This window comes from Rhinopithecus roxellana, chromosome 4, assembly GCF_007565055.1.
Source record: "Rhinopithecus roxellana isolate Shanxi Qingling chromosome 4, ASM756505v1, whole genome shotgun sequence".
NCBI lineage: Eukaryota > Metazoa > Chordata > Mammalia > Primates > Cercopithecidae > Rhinopithecus > Rhinopithecus roxellana.
In genome coordinates, this window is record NC_044552.1 from 87,312,202 (window position 1) to 87,328,881 (window position 16,680).

Sequence of the window (16,680 nt, forward strand, 5' to 3'; positions counted from 1 at the left end):
AGGAGTTAGAGGTTGCAGTGAGCCAAGGTCAGGCCACCGCACTCCAGTCTGGGCGACAGAGTGAGACTCTGTTTCAAAAAAAAAAAATACTTAGGCACTAGCCACTACTATGGAAAACTGAAAAACTGAACCACAGTAAAGAAATTAAGATCCCCTAGTCCATACAGATTTCCAAACCAGTCTGGGCATCAATGCATTTGTGCAAATTCCAGGAAAAAATATTTTAACTAAAAATCCTCATGATACAGGCCGGGCACAGTGGCTCATGCCTGTAATCCCAGCACTGTGGGAGGCTGAGGTGGGTGGATCATGAGGTCAGGAGTTCAAGACCAGCCTGGCCAACATGTTGAAACCCCATCTCTACTAAAAATACAAAAATTAGTTGGGCGTGGTGATATGCGCCTGTAATTCCAGCTACTCAGGAGGCTGAGGCAGAATTGCTTGAACCTGGGAGGTGGAGTTTGCAGTTAGCCGAGACTGTGCCACTGTACTCCAGCCTGGGCGACAAAGTGAAACTCTGCCTCAGGGGGCAAAAAAAAATCCTCACTATACAAACTATAAATGACAACACTTTAATTTCATCCTAACAATTCTAACTGAACAGTTACCACATATTCTTATTTTACAGATATATTTTCATATTTATCATTTTACTTACAAGCAAAGCACTAGAGTCTCCATTTAGTTGACTATCATCTCGAGATTTCACGTAACGACGATGGTTTTGATAGAAATTAGACAGTCCATAATACATAAACACATTGCCCTAGAGAAACAGAGGGAAAAATTTTCATATAAAAACTATTCTGTATAAACTTATTTCATGTGTACATAAAAGCTACGTAATTTGGACTTTATTAGGTTACAATTTGTAATAGGTAGTGGGGTAAATTCCACCAGTACTTAGCAATCTAAAATGGCACAACTGTAAATAAGGTTAAAGAAAGTATGTTACAAAAATCCACAAGTAAACTTTAAAACTATCCTTAAAGACATCAAAGAAGTACTATTTATACTAAAAAAGAATCTTCAAGGAATCTATTACCTACTCTGAGCTACCTTCAATTTAAAATTTTCTCTAATTCAAACTGGTCTTCACTCAGTTAGCATCAACATTTCACAGGGATAATGATCAAACTTGTTTCTTTTTTTTAATCCCAGAGACTAGAGACTTGCTATGTTGCCCAGGCTGACCCTTAATTCCTGGGCCCAAGCTATTCTCCCACCTCTGTCCCTAGATGCTGGGAGGTATGCACTATAGGTTTATAGCACCACGTCCAGCTGAAACATTCATTTTTTTTGTCCAAGTGAATTCTGAACTTGAAATGGGATGTAATAAATTCCTCAAGAGGATACTATATGAGTTAATAAACTACAAATTAGTAGAGTCTCTATGATAATAAGCCACTTTATAATAATCAAGAAGAGTACTTTAATATGTTTAATAGAGCAAACTTTGAAATAACCTGGGAAAGAAGGGTAACCTATAAACATTACAATTATTTAGAAGATGCTAAGAAGCCATCTTAAATGATTATTTTTAGAAGTAGCCAACATTAAGCTATTTTCTCATTTCTGGATGCTACTTCTATTTTCTATATTCTTATCCTTAATTAAAAGTAATTCAGTAACATTATAAGCATACTTCATTCGATTTGCTATTTTCATATACACATCATTTATTTAATGCTTGACTTCAAATGTCAAACCATGCAAATTTTCCCATTCTATATAAAGAAAATGTTTACATGGAAACCTTCTTGTGGAAGAGGGGGAATATCAAAATTACATCACAGAAATTGAGACAATTAATATTCTTTTTTTAAAAGGAAGCATTACCTCAAGATTCGGTACAGTAAATTCAATTTGCAAACTGAAAGAGAGATTCTTTGAATAAACACTGAGACAAAATAACCTACTTGAAGTTCCCTAAAAAGAGTTTAGTCCAATTCAAAGTTTGAGCTTGTGAAGAAACACAGAATCCACAAGAGATTGAATTTGAGGTTGACTGCCTTTGCAAAAAACAAGTTCTGAAGTGTTTTCTGAATGGGAGAGAAAAATATTGGAGCTTCTATATCACTACTAGTCTCTCATTTCTTTAATTGTGCCTGTTTTAACAAAAGCAGAACTTATTGCATCTTTATTGCCTGCCCATCACATTGAAAAATCATGAACTTGTAAAGATGCTTTAAATGTATATTTTGTTTCTGCTGAAACAAAGTTAAATAATTACATTTCTCTTCTACAAAATTTGTTTTCATGTTTTATTCGAAGACAGCATTATCCTGTCCTTTATCTCAGTGCAAGAACATCTATAACCACTAGATGGCAACCAACTATTAGGGACTATTAAAGTCATCACTACCTTTAGAAAATCTTAAGTGCAGAAAATCTAAAAAGCTGGCATATATTTATGCAGTTTTGCTCCCTTAAGAATAATTAAGCTCAATTTTCAGGCACAGGAGAATACAAAGTGGTCTTTACATGCCTATTCTGAATCTTTATGTCCGTTAGCATGTGCTCAGAATGGCAGTGTAAATGCAAACAGATGGATTTCTAACTACTAATAAAAACATAAATGATCAGTAAGGTTTTAATAAGTGTTTGCATTTTTACAATGCTTCATATGTCTTAAAAATAATTCAATTAAGTGATGGGAGAATTATTATTTTCTAAAGTAAAGCTTGCTTTAGTATTGTAAGTACGCAAAATAATTTGAGCAATAATTTTAAAAATACAAGTATATATACCTTGATAAAAAATTGATTTGTACAGTCATAAAATTATCTAGTGAAAGTATAAAATACAATGTCTTAAATTTTGTCTACAAAGAACTAAAATAAACCATTCAAATAAATGTATTTAATTACTAGACAGCAAAATCCAACAGCCAAACACATAAAACGATCTTCCTCAAAAGCCTATAAATTCCAGTAAATTAAAGTGACTCCTCTATAAAAGGAAAATACCTAGTAAAAGACATTTAGTACAACATCAGTATTTTTTAAAGCATGGCTTTTCTAGCACATTACTTGGAAACACAGACCTCAAATGACTTTTCCAGTGTGAAGTTAATGGTACAAATGCAAGGTGTCACATCCGGAGATAAACATTTATTGCAGGGACTGGAAGGCTCTGTTCCGGTATAATCAATCTGCAAGAGAAAAATATAACTAAGCACTTCCTTAGAGAAAGTGGATACCTAAAACACTCTGAAATAACTTGCTATTAAAAGGAAAATTAAGTCCAAAGAAATGACCTAGACCCAGATAAAAACTGTTTTTAAGGTCATCTGTTTGACAGTGTGAAGTAGTAAAAACTGGAAAGGGTCCTCTGTTGTTCTATTGGCTGATCTTTCCAAGTTAAGTCCTCTCTTCTTTTTATCAAAGAAATATATTTATGCATAAAATCATATATATAAAATTCAAAACTGCATGATAAAGATTTACATAGCTAAAACATCTATTAAAATACTAGATTAATAGAGATCCTCTTAAATCTTTCAATCTTAAATACTTTTCAATCACCTCAGCTTTCCATGATATACTTTTGAAAAAAATTAGGCTATCAAGAGCTACTGTTTTTTCAACACCTGGTGCTGAATTTGTCTTTGTTTTGGGTTCCTGGCAAGGAGCTTTATGCTTGGAATTTCCCAGGTGATAAAAGTATCTTTGTTATTCATAAGCCCCTTGATTCACACCAGGGTTTCTGTTAACAAGATGGCTCAGGATAGCAGCTAGTCACCAGAAAGACTAATTGTGTGATTAGGGGCCTTTGGACCAGTCCAACCTCTTAGGAGGAAAGTGGAGCTAAAAATTTAGTTCAATCAATTAGTGTTCAATCAATCAAGTCTTCATCATGAAGTCCCAATAGAAACTCTAGACACTGAAGTGAAGAATAGCTTTCTGGTTGGTGAATCCACTAATGTGCTGGGAGGGAACTGTGCTCTAAGTATACAGGGAGAGGGCATAAAAACTCTGCATTCAGGACTCTTCGAGATCTTGCTATATGTGTCTTCTAGGACCCCCTCTGAATATATAGACAGTTGGTCAGAAATATGGGTGACCTGGAGATCCCTGAACTTGCAAATGGCATCTGAATTCAGGGAAATCTTATGGCGAGGTAGTGAGAAGGGTCTTGGGAACCCCCTGGATTTCGAGCCAGTTGACAAGTATGAGTGGCCTGGGAACTTGACTTGTAGCTGGTGTCTGAAGCGGGGGCAGTCCTGTTGGGGACCATGCTCTTGAAACTTGTGGAGTCTGACACTAATTCAGGGTGGTTAGTTCCAGAATTGAACTGCAGTATACTGGTTGATGTCAGAAGATCTGGCCTGATAGCTAAATTGAAAGCTTTTTTTTTTCCTGCTGTAAAAATAGACTATTTTTTATAGTTTAAGGTTCACAGGAAAACTGAACAAAGTACAGAGTTCCCATATACCCTCTGCCTCTGACATACACACAACTTCCCCCACTATCAACATCTCACATCACAGTGGTACATTCGCTACAATCGATGAACCTACATTGACACATTACCATCACCCAAAGCCCACAGTTCATATCAGGGTTCACACTTGGTGTATATTCTATGGGTTTTGACAAACGTATAATGTGTATCCACCATTATGTTATCATAGGGAATAGTCTCTCTGCCCTAAAAAACCTCTGTACTCTATTTATCCCTCTCTCTGCTAACCCCTGGACTCATCTTTTTACTGTCTCCACAGTTTTGTATTTTCCAGAATATGAAATCATACCTTATGTACCCTTTTCAGATTGGTTTCTTTCACTTATACTCATTTAAGATTTTATATGTCTTTTCATGGGTTCACAGTTCATTTATTTTTAGCAATAAATAATATCCACTGTCTGGATGTGCCACAGTTTATTGATTTGTTCACCTACTGAAGGACATCTTGGTTGCTTCCAAGTTATTGGAATTATGAATAAAGCTGTTAAACATCCATGTGCAGGTTTTTGTGTGGGCATAAGTTTTCAGCCCACTTGGGTAAATACAAAGTATGCAATTGCTGGGTCATACAGCAAGAGTATGCTTACTTTTTTTTTTTTTTTTTTTTTTGAGACAGAGTCTCACTCTGTTGCCAGGCAGAGTGCAGTGGCGCAATCTCTGCTCACTGCAACCTCTGCCTCCTGGGTTCAAGCGATTCTCCTGCCTCAGTCTCCCGAGTAGCCAAACTACAGGAGTGCACCACCATGCCCAGCTAATTTTTGTATTTTTAGTAGAGGCGGGGTTTCACCATGTTGGCTAGGATGGTGTCTATCTCTTGACCTCATGATCCGGCCGCCTTGGCCTCCCAAAGTGCTGGGATTACAGGCATGAGCCACTGCGCCCAGTCGAGTATGTTTACTTTTATAAGAAACTGCCAAACTGACTACCAAAGGAGCTGTACCATTTTGCATTCCATCATAATTCCTGTTGCTCCACATTCTCCCTTAGCATTTGCTGGTGTTGGTTTTGGATTTTCACCATCCTACTAGGCATGTGGTAATATGTCATTGTTGTTGCAATTTGTAATTCCCTACTGACATATGATGTTGAGCATTTTTATATGCTCACTTGCCACCTGAATGTTATGAACTTAATGTTTGTGTCCCTCTAAATGTCCTACGTTGAAGCTCTAACCCCCAGTATGATGGTATTTGGAGAAAGGACCTGTGGGAGGTAATCAGATTTAGGTGAGGTCATGAGGGTGGAGCTCCTATGATGGGATTAGTGTCCTTATAAGACAGGGAAAAAAGACCACAGCTCTCTCAATCTCTATTATCTGAGGACAAAAAAAGAAGGCAGCCATCTACAACCCTGTAAAGAGACCTCACTAGGAGCTGAATCTACCAGTACCTTGACCTTGGACTTCCCAGCCTCCAGACCTACAAGACATAAACGTTGGTTGTTTAACCCACCCATTGGAAGGTATCACCCAGCTGATCAAGACACTGTAGTCCTCTTTGGTAAGGTGTAACATTTAGTTGCATTTAAAAAATCATACATTTGCTTAACAAAACTTGATTTTGTCAAATTCCAGTATAACCTTCTATAGAAACGGTTTCCATCAAAGCTTATTTGTCTGCTGATGAAATTGTTTAGAGAAAATTTTCTTTCACTGAAAACTCTAAGAGCTAGCCACATAACTAAAACAAACTAAAAACACAGGTCTCCTAAATGAAGAGAGGCAAAGCCTATGTAATCTTTCACTAGACCTGTTGGGCTACAACTTTGCATCTGGGGTCTTTTCATGCACAATATTCCATTTAAATACCAAGTTTTATGATGTTAAAGAGAGGAAAGAAAAGACCATTCAGAAAAATGAACTATATTTTAAAATCTCTGTACATTTTCTCCCTCTTTAAGACTAATCTAAGCATTAAAAAAAAAAAGTTGCCAGCTGGACTTACTCCCATATTATACGCTTTTGAACAGAACGCTCTCAAATCACTCTCTTTAGAATTAGTTTCTAAGGGCAAAATCTGCAAGAGAAATCATATTCTTTATTTAACTGAACAAAAATAATCTGATGGAATTTGAAATCTAATAAATTATGCTACAGTATAAAATACAACAATATAACATTTTATTGGAACCAAGAGTAATTACTGAATATTGAATTATACATGAACAAAATAAAAGATAGCTATAACATTTTCATCATATGAAATATATATCATATGTATACGTTATACAGTTTACACAGCCTTTTCCTTCTCATACATATTTCATCTGACCCTCACCAAAATCCTATAGTGTTATCTCCATTTTATATAAAAAGAACACATTCAGAAACTTGTCCAAGGTCACATAAGTAGTAATAGCTAGTGCTAAGCTGGAACCAAGGATTTCTGACTCCAAGCTTCATGTTCCTTCTACTAAACTGTTTTTCCCCCAAAAATAATCAGTCTCCTTTACCCTCTAGCAGACTACTTTATCAAAGATAACATACAAATACCAAGAAAACTATCATAAAATGCTAAGTGCCAAAGTGGATGGCATAGAGAAATAACAAATACATGGACCAGTACTTCTTTCTTACTGAGAATCAGCAAAGATTTGCACAGAGCCATAAAAGACGGAAAAGAGAGAAAGAGGTGGCATATGGAGAAGACAGTGGTGGAAAGCACAAGGTATATTTAAGGACAACAGCATAAACATTTTGGATTTATAGCGTTTTCATGTTGGAAGGAAATGAGGCAGCTAAGAATGTAAACTGGACCCAAAACTATATACTGTATTTCACTGACTACTGCTTATTGAATGTATGCTAAGTGCCAGGCATTCTAAGTACTTAATACACATGCAGAAAGTAGAAAAGTTCCTCTTCAAAGTTTGTCTTGGTTTAAAAACAAAATAATAGACACTAAAAATAATAGCTTCTTACTCTAAAGCCTCCTATCAACTATTAGTTCTTACACTTTAGCCCAGTTAGTTGCTTTGGCTTACTCAGGCATGATTTGACAGGCCCAGGCAAGTCCTAGCTCACAGCTTATGCCCCTTCCTTATTTGGAAATGTTATTGCTTCCTTAAACCTTTCATAAGCAACTTCCTCTCCTTCTTTGTTCTCCCTTGCACTTACCTACTTAGGAAAGTTTTAGGTTATTAAAAATCAGGTATCAGTTTAAGACTGTGAGGTCCAGCTCCAGTCAATGGATGCAGGACACAGCAGTAAGGACGACCCAATTGTGTAAGGGATAAATATGTTGCTTTTCCCTTGTTCAAGTGTGCTCTCGCCATTGTTTCATCTGTCAGTAGCACCCCTTCTGCAGAAAGTAAAGACTGAATTGCTGAGAGGTCCTCTGTCGCTGTGCTGACTTCTATTCATGGCACCGATTATCTATTTCTAACACACATCATCTCATTTTAAAAATACAATTACCCTGGCAATCGTTGGAATTGTTTCCAAGTTTTGTGGAATTGTCCACTGTGAGTTTTGGAAGGATACAGGGCTCTACCTCCCACTTCAGAAACCAAACGCAGAGATGGGTTCTTCCTCTCCATAAACCCATGGTAGCCAAGGTAAAGGTACAAGAGCTAGACTCAGCAATCAGATACTCCCACATAAACCAGTGAATCCTGGGAAACAAAGAGTGGGTGTGATTAAATGAGCAGTCACAGCAGTAGTCGAGCAAGAAAAATTCAACAGCAGCTGTGGCATCTGGATCAGACTGTATACTTTCAAAACTCCCTTACTTCCCACTTGTCTCCAAATCTGAATCTCTATATGTCCCATCCATTTTGTGTGAGAGTTACCCAATCCTCCTTTAATACTTGTTTTCCTGTCTAAGCTAGCCAGAGCTGGTTACTGCTGCTGACAATAAAGCCTCAGAAAGCTAAGTAACCCTGCATGTTAAAATGTCCGGCAGGAAATAAGGAACTGAAGAGTTTTGAGAATAACATAATCAAATATTTGCATATAAACAGACAGGAAGTGGGACCTTAATTTCTTTCTGACTGCCCATCATGATGTAATCATTCATTCACCTAACATTTATGAGTACCTCTATGGTCCCAGCAATGATGATTCAGCCCAGCACCTCACCTCCTGGAGTTTAGTATCTAACACAGAAAACAATATTAAAATAGAATAGATATTTTGATTTAAAAAAAAAAAGTACAGTTGCTATGGAAATACAACCTAGTCTAGTAGTCAGCAAATTTCTCCAGGAGAGCTGCTGAGCAGATGTTTTCTACAGGGAGACAGTACAAAGAGAGACTACATCCCTGACTGGGTGCTTGGAACATGATATAGTTTCCATATTTGTCTCTCTTTGTTGCAGCATTTGCCAATTAACCCGTTTGTTAAATTTTCAGCACTCCCTGGATTACTCTTCAATAGGCAAATTTGTTTTGCCTTTAGATATGGATGGATATCATAGTTATAGAAGTTTGATTTATAGTATATAATATTTTCCTTGGGTAATTTTGAGAACTCCTTCAGACCCGTAATACCATTCAGATGACCAAAAATCTCTCAACAAACTGTGTTAAGATGTCTTGATGATACTGAGTTTCCATCAGTCATTCAAAGTTGAGTCCCTATTAGGTGCTAGGCACTGTCTACAGGATGAGAATACAAAATGGAAAAATACATTGTTCATGCTACAAAAGAATTTACAAATGGGACAGAAAGTCACATTTATGAATAATTACAGGATAACATAATTTTAAGGCAGGCTGTAAGCTAGTACTTCTGGAAACTGAGAGAAGCATATATACCAGGTGGAGAAAGGAGAATCAAGGAAGACTTTCCATGTTAATAGGAACTACATTTGAAAATGTGATAGAATAAGAAAAGGAAGGTCATTTCAGATAAACTATTAGCATGCCACATTCCAGAAACTATAGTAGTTTGCCATGACTAGAGCATAAAGTAGGGGAGTGGTAGGAGCTGAGCCTAGAAAAAAAGAAAGTAGCCTATCGTGAAGAAAAATTATACTCTAGGTAAAGGGGTTTGAACAGTATCCTGAATGCTAGACAGAAACAGCCATAGGAGAAATTTTAAATAAATAAAAGGAAACATTAAGACTAGTCTCTTAAAAAGAATCACTGTGGCAGCAATGTGCAGAGAGATTAAAGAGAATGCCAGACAGAATGCCACTGCAATAATCCAGGTGAGAAATGCTGAGAACTTAAACTAATAAAGTGGCAGCAGGAACAGAAAAGACAGATTTCACAAAAGAAAGAGAAGGCAGAATCTACAGAACTTAGTGCCTAGAGATGGGATGAGGGCAAATATACTTAGGTTGATTTCCAGGGTTTCTGGCATGAAAAACCCTGTGGATGGTGATGCTACTCTCTGTAAGGTTCACCACTGCTTTTCACGTCACTAAATCAAAAGTCAGTTCTCAGTCCTGCTCTTCTGTGAACCATGAGCAACAACATTTGGCATGTTGTTCACATGCTCTTCCTTTGATTCCAGGATACCAGTTTCCATATTTTTGTCCTACCTCACTGGCTGCTCCTTTTCAGTCTTCTTTGCTAGTTCCTCCTTATCTCCCCAACCTCTAAACATTAGAGTGACTCAGGGATCTTCTCATTTTTCTTTGACCTATAAATCACTCTTATGATTTCATCCTATCTTAGGCCTTTATACATCATCTATGCTAACTAGGCCTTTATATATCATCTATGCTGATTAGCCCTCAAAATGTGTAACTCTAGTCTCAACCTTCCCCTTGAAGTCTAAATTCACATATTTGTTTGCCTACTCATTATTCCCAACTTGGATGTCTAATGGCATCTCATCCTAACAAGTCAAATATTGAACTGTTTATTCTACCTCCCCCACCACATCCTCTTACTTGTATACGTAAAACCTCATTTTCCTGCAGTCTAATGACAACTCCATCCCTCCAGTTACAAACCAAAATATCTTGGTCATCTTTGATTCTTTACTTTCTCTTACACCCCATATATCAATTGCATAAGAAAATTTTACTAGCTCTACTTTTATAAATATATTCTAAATCTAACTGTTTTTCACTGCAACCATTCTACTGTGACCACCATCATCTCCTGCTTGAATTACTTCCAACAGCCTCTTAACTGGTTTTCCTGTGTAATATTGTGATTTACAGTAAGAAATACATATTTAATCTTTGCTCCCAGTTTCCTGGTACAGAGCTCCTAAAAAAAACTCTTACAGTCTCTGAGTGATAACAGTGTCTTTCATATGCTAATGAGACAGTTGGTGGTTGGGGCCCTGTAAATAGCTTCAGGATGGAAGCTGGTCACTAGAAAGACCAAGGCATGAACAGAACCTGTAGGAAGGAGAAAGGGACTGAAGGTTGAGTCCCTGGGGGCAAAGTGACTGAAGACTGAGTTGATCACCAATGGTCAATAATTGAATCAATCATGCATACATAATAAAGCCATCATGAAAACTCAAAAAGACACGGTTCAGAGAGCTTCCAGATAGCTGAACACATGGAGGTGCCTGAAGTGTGGCACACAAGTGAGCACACGGAAGCTCTGAACCCCTTCTCCAAACATCTCCCTTTACATCTCTTCCACCTGGTTTTTACTCTGTATCCTGTGTAATATCCTTTATAATAAATGGGTAAACGTAAGTAAAGTGTTTACCTGAGTTTTATGAGCCGCTCTAGCAAATAAAGCAAACTCAAGGACGGGGTCATGGGAACACCAGTTCATAGCAATTTGTCCAGAAGTACAGGTTGCAGCCTGGGACTTGCAACTGGCACCTGAAGTGAAGGGCAGTCTTGTGGGACAGAGCCCTTACCCTGTGGGATCTGATACTATCTCCTAGTAGATAGTGCCAGAATTTAATGAAATTATAGGACACCCAGTTAGTGTGTGTCAGGCCTCTGAGCCCAAGCCAAGCCATCGCATCTCCTGTGACTTGCACATATACGCCCAGATGGTCCGAAGTAACTGAAGAATCACAAAAAAGTGAAAATGCCCTGCCCCGCCTTAATTGATGACATTCCACCACAAAAGAAGTGAAAATGGCCGGTCCTTGCCTTAAGCGAGGACATTACCTTGTGAAATTCCTTTTCCTGGCTCATCCTGGCTCAAAATGCTCCCCCACTGAGCACCTTGTGACTCCCACTCCTGCCCGCCAGAGAACAACCCCTTTGACTGGAATTTTCCTTTACCCACCCAAATCCTATAAAACGGCCCCACCCTTATCTCCCTTCGCTGATTCTCTTTTCAGACTCAGCCCGCCTGCACCCAGGTGATTAAAAAGCTTTACTGCTCACACAAAGCCTGTTTGGTGGTCTCTTCACATGGACGTGCATGACAGTGTGTGGGAGAGAATCTGGTGTCAGAACTGGATGATGTGTAGGGAAAAATCTCCACACACACGGTGTCAGATGTGTTGAGTGGTGTGTGAGACTAGGAAATATGCTTTGGTTTTTTCCTATCAGAAATACCCTATTTACTCTTATTCGCCAGGCAATATTCTCCACATCAAGGCCAGAGTGACTCTTTTTAACCATAAGTGAAATAATATCACCTATCTGTGCAAAACTTTTCAATGGCTTCCCACTAAACTGAGAAGAAAAAGTTCTTATAATGATTCATGTGATATTCCCCCCAATACTTCCCAATACCCTCATCTTCTACTATTCTCCCCCCTCTACTTCAGCCATACTGGCCTCTTTGACGTTCCTGAAACACATAACTAAGCACATTCCTCAGGACCTATGCTCTTACTATTTCTTCTGCTTGGAACATTCTTCCCTCACATATCAATATGGTTCACTCTCTTCCCTCTTTTGGTTCTTTATTCAAATGTAATTTTACTGAAGCCTCCCCTGGCTTCCCTATTTAAAATTATAAACCATCAACCCTTCCTTCATTTTTCTTCATAGGACTTTTTTCCATTTAACATACTTCAAATGCAGCAAATTAAGGAGTTGAAGGGAGATGGGAATGGACATTATCAATAAGCACGGACCCTTCTTTTTAAACAGATTGTGTGGAAAGAGAATACAGGAAACTAAACAAGAGGTCAGATGGCTAAAGTATGAATCCCACCTGTGTGGCTAAACAGACGACTTAATCTCAGATTCAACGTCCTCATACAAAAAAAAAAAAAAAAAACGGAGAGAATAATGTTACCCTTGCTAAGTGTCACTATATCAACCAACATGATGTATGTAAAACTCTTAGCAGAGTAAACGCTCAAAAAAAGTTAGTCATTAATAATAGTTTATTATGAAATACAATTAAGATAAGCCAGACACAGTGGCTTGAGCCTGTAATCCCAGCTACCCAGGAAGCCGAGGCAAGAAGATCACTTGAGTACAGAAGTCTGAGGCTACAGTGAGCTATGAATATGCCACTGCACTCCAGCCTGGGCGAAAGCAAGACCCCATCTCTATTTTTTTAAAAGAAAGCCGGGTGCAATGGCTAACAATGCCTGTAATTCCAGAACTCTGGGAGGACATGCCAAGAGGACTGCTTGAGGCCCGGAGGTCAAGACCAGCCTGGGCAACCAAGCGAGACCCCCATCTCTACTAAAAATTTAAAAATTGGCCAGTCCTGGCGGCATGAGCCTATAGTCCTAGTTACTCAAGAGGCTGAGGTGGAAGGGCTGCTTGAGCCTAGGAGTTTGAGGTTGCAGTGCGCTATGACTGTACCACTGCAATGCAGCTTGGGCAACACAGCAAGACCTGTCTCTAAAAAAGAAAAATAAAATAAAAATAAAAAATAAAAAAAATAAGATAGGATATTTTTGTTTTTTAAGGAGAAACCAAAACACATCTGTATGCTGAACAGAGATGGAAAAAAGAGGTTGAAGAAAACAAAAGGAAGATGATGATATTCAATATTCCTGTAACTTTTTTTTTAAGTATCAGCAAAGCCACATACCTAACTCACTTTTCACATAAAAAAACACATTAATGCCTTTTACTGTGAAATCAGGTTTGATTCAATATTATTATAATCAATATAAAAATGCAAACATTAATTCCAGCGTCTAAACTACTACTCTCATATCTATATGAGCTCGAGCTCTCATCCTAATGACATACCATTTCACCACCAGATAAATCTTCCTCTAACCGTGTTGCAGAGACTGCTAACTGCAACCCCTCACCCCAATTTCTATGCTATCCTTCTTCCACACTACAAAACTGTCACTTACTGAGAACCTTGTTATCCGAATGAAAATATTTTCCAGCCTCCCTTGCAGCTTGTGTGGCCTTACTACTAAGTGGAGGTGGTACATGGCAGTTTTCAAGAACCTTCTTTAAAAGGCCTTTATCCCTTTGTTCACCCCTTCTTCCATACTGCTTCCGTGAAAAGGCAATTAGAACCCTAGCCTCTATGCCAAACTGTGAACATGAGAGCCAATTCCTAAGAATGGCTGGGTAGTAAATGATTCGATCAAGTGAAGACTCAGTAAAACAGAACCCACACGGCTGCCTCATACTATGTTCCTAAGGCATTTTACATGAGAATGAAAATCGTAATTACTCATTGCTGAACCCACTCCTAACTGATAGTGTAGCAATCATGTCACTTCCCCGGTTTAATATATTCGTTATCAAATATTCAAGACTATCCACAATCTAGCACCAGCTAATTTGCCTTTACTCCTATTTTATCTATACACTTTTTGATTTCCTGCCACTAGATCGTTGTTCATATTAATCACCTTTCTTGGAATGCATCTGAACCTCCCCTAAAGAAGTGCTATTTATCAAGTACTAGCTCAAAGCCCACTTCCCACACAGCTCTCCATGGTCATTAGAAATAGATGTGATTGCATCCTCCTTTGAACTACCAAAGGATATTCTGACTGTGCCATTCACCTAGCAACACGTACTTTTCTTGTTATTGTGTCTCATCTTCCCCAAAAGATGCGAAGCTCCTTAAGAAGGCCCTCTCCTCCAAAAAGATGGCAGTGGGGGAGGGAAGTCCTGTTCCCAAACTCTCCCTATCTCCTACTATTCCCAGACATGCACTCTGAAGAAAATGTATGAAGAAAACGTCTAGTGTTGATTAAAAATCCTTTGTAAATTTCACTCAGCTTATGAGTTTTCACCATCAAATAAAACCACAACACCCTTTATCAGCTAAAATTCAAGGGTAGCCAGACATAATGTCCAAACCCTAACAAAATCTTCTGGGCCTAACAATCCTTTATTTTTTGAATAAAGTTGTTACCATGGGTTGTAACAACTTTATTCAAAAAATAAAGTTCACACTAAAGCACATAGTTCCTATCTTTAGAAACAAAAGAGGCTACCAAGTGGAAGAGGAGCTACAGTTCCCTCATTTTGAAAAATTAATGCTTACTAACATCAAGAGCATACAAGGCACAGTGCAAAATACAATGATAATCTGGAGACTTGGCCATTAGCTAAAATCCAAGACAAAGAACCAGAGGCAAAATAGAACAGATGCAGATGAGCAGATAGGAGATATCACATTTCTCAGCTTTGTTTTGCTATCACTGTAATTGTTCACCCAAATCAAACTGGCATTTCTTCTTGGTAATTCTAAAAATACCTCCTATTCGTAAGAAACAGACTCAGTATTTAATGCAGTGGGAAAGGAGGAATTTGAAGGATGTGCATTTTTCACACTATCTAGGAAAAGGACTGGAAAACTTCCATTTTGAATGTAAATTTGTCGAAAAAGAAATCAATATAAGACCTAAAAACGTCATTCAACAAAATGCTGAGTAATAAGGTAAATCATTTTAAGTATTAGTCAAATTAAGTTAAAAATTGTATTTTAAGTACTCCCCCTTGAACTGATTATTCCACACTAAAAAATTTATCTTGAGAGACCTTAATGAACACAAAAGGTAACTAAAATAAAACTTTCAAAAGCAACTTTCTTTAGGCTGCCTGATTTTTATCTGTGACAAAGAGATGAAGAATGATGTTCCTAAGCCAAGATTAATGGTAAATTTTATATCTACTGAATCTGTACAAAGACAGAACCTAAGCAATTGCCAGGGATCATTACACCTACCTTGAACAATTATTGAGGACTAGAACATGTAAATTAAACACAGCTATTTGTGTAGCAAATGCTAACTTTGGTGGTATGATTCATTAAAACTCCAAGTCAGGGGCAGGCAATTTTTTTCTGTATGAGGCCAGAAAGTAAATACATCAGGCTTTGCGGACCCAGAAGCATGGACCAGGATATTAGGTGTGTAGGTTCTTATGCAACAAGAAAGAAAACAAATTTGCAACAATTTTTATTGATAAAATTCAAAATGCATCAATAATATGTACAATTTTTTGGTAACATATGTCTACTAATACTAATGCGAAGAATGGAAACTTTGGAGGAAACATTTCTCATAATTGGGATTCAAAGTTAGTGCTCTCCTATCATCAAATCGATTACAAATGTTCATCTGTAAAATGCTCCCGGGCCATGTAAAATATTCCAGCTGGCCATATTTACTTTCGCATTCCTTGCTCTTAGTACTAACATTACTTGAGAAACAAGTTAAAACACCAACACCACAAACCTTAATTTCCAAAAGTTGGCTTGTAAGTAACTAAAATCAACTTGAATATTAAAACTTCAAACTTTTTAACATAAAAGTGCCTAATCTTTAACAATCATTTATACAAAGAAACTTATTCTTCCCTGACTCTTAGCTAAAGGCTAAGTATAACAAACATTACTAAATACAGATGAGAAATTTAATCTCCTTAAAAATCTTATAATCTAATAATTCAATTTAGGAGTAAAAACATACATAAAAATTTTTATCAGAAACTAGGACAACAGCAAATAATCAGGATTAAATAATCAAGGGCAATAAAATAATAAGGTGAAGAAGAAAGTTGAGTTTATTAAACGTGGGGAATGGGGAGTTAATTCACTAAGGTTTCATGAAAATGTACCTTGAATGCTTTTGGCAACACTAACTTGAAGTAAATGTTTAGTTTTTAAATTTAATCTGAATAACAACCTAATCTGACTTTAATCATAAATTTAAAACTATGTAACTTCACACTTTTACAAAACTTAAGAATAACCTCACTATTTTTCAAGTAACCTCTGTATCTCAGTCTCACCAACAAGGGCCCTAGACTAGAAAATCAGTGCCTTTGAAAGATGTGCCTGACTCACAACTGCCAAATTAAAGGAAATCCTCATTCCTTGCTCCTAATAATCAATGAAGATATTAAATATTTAAAATATTTTCTCATGAATGATGAATTA

The 16,680-nt window shown here is 37.4% G+C and overlaps 1 protein-coding gene across 1 annotated transcript in view; it reads right to left on the minus strand.

The window, feature by feature from the left end:
* The window catches only part of TMEM30A (transmembrane protein 30A), a 32,142-nt gene that overhangs the window by 11,919 nt on the left and 3,543 nt on the right, over positions 1 to 16,680 (minus strand). The window contains exons 2-3 of the mRNA XM_010372229.2: positions 3,047 to 3,154; positions 659 to 766 (exon numbers count right to left, since the gene is read on the minus strand). Coding sequence (XP_010370531.2) covers positions 659 to 766; positions 3,047 to 3,154 — 216 coding nt within the window. The remainder of the gene's footprint in view (positions 1 to 658; positions 767 to 3,046; positions 3,155 to 16,680) is intronic.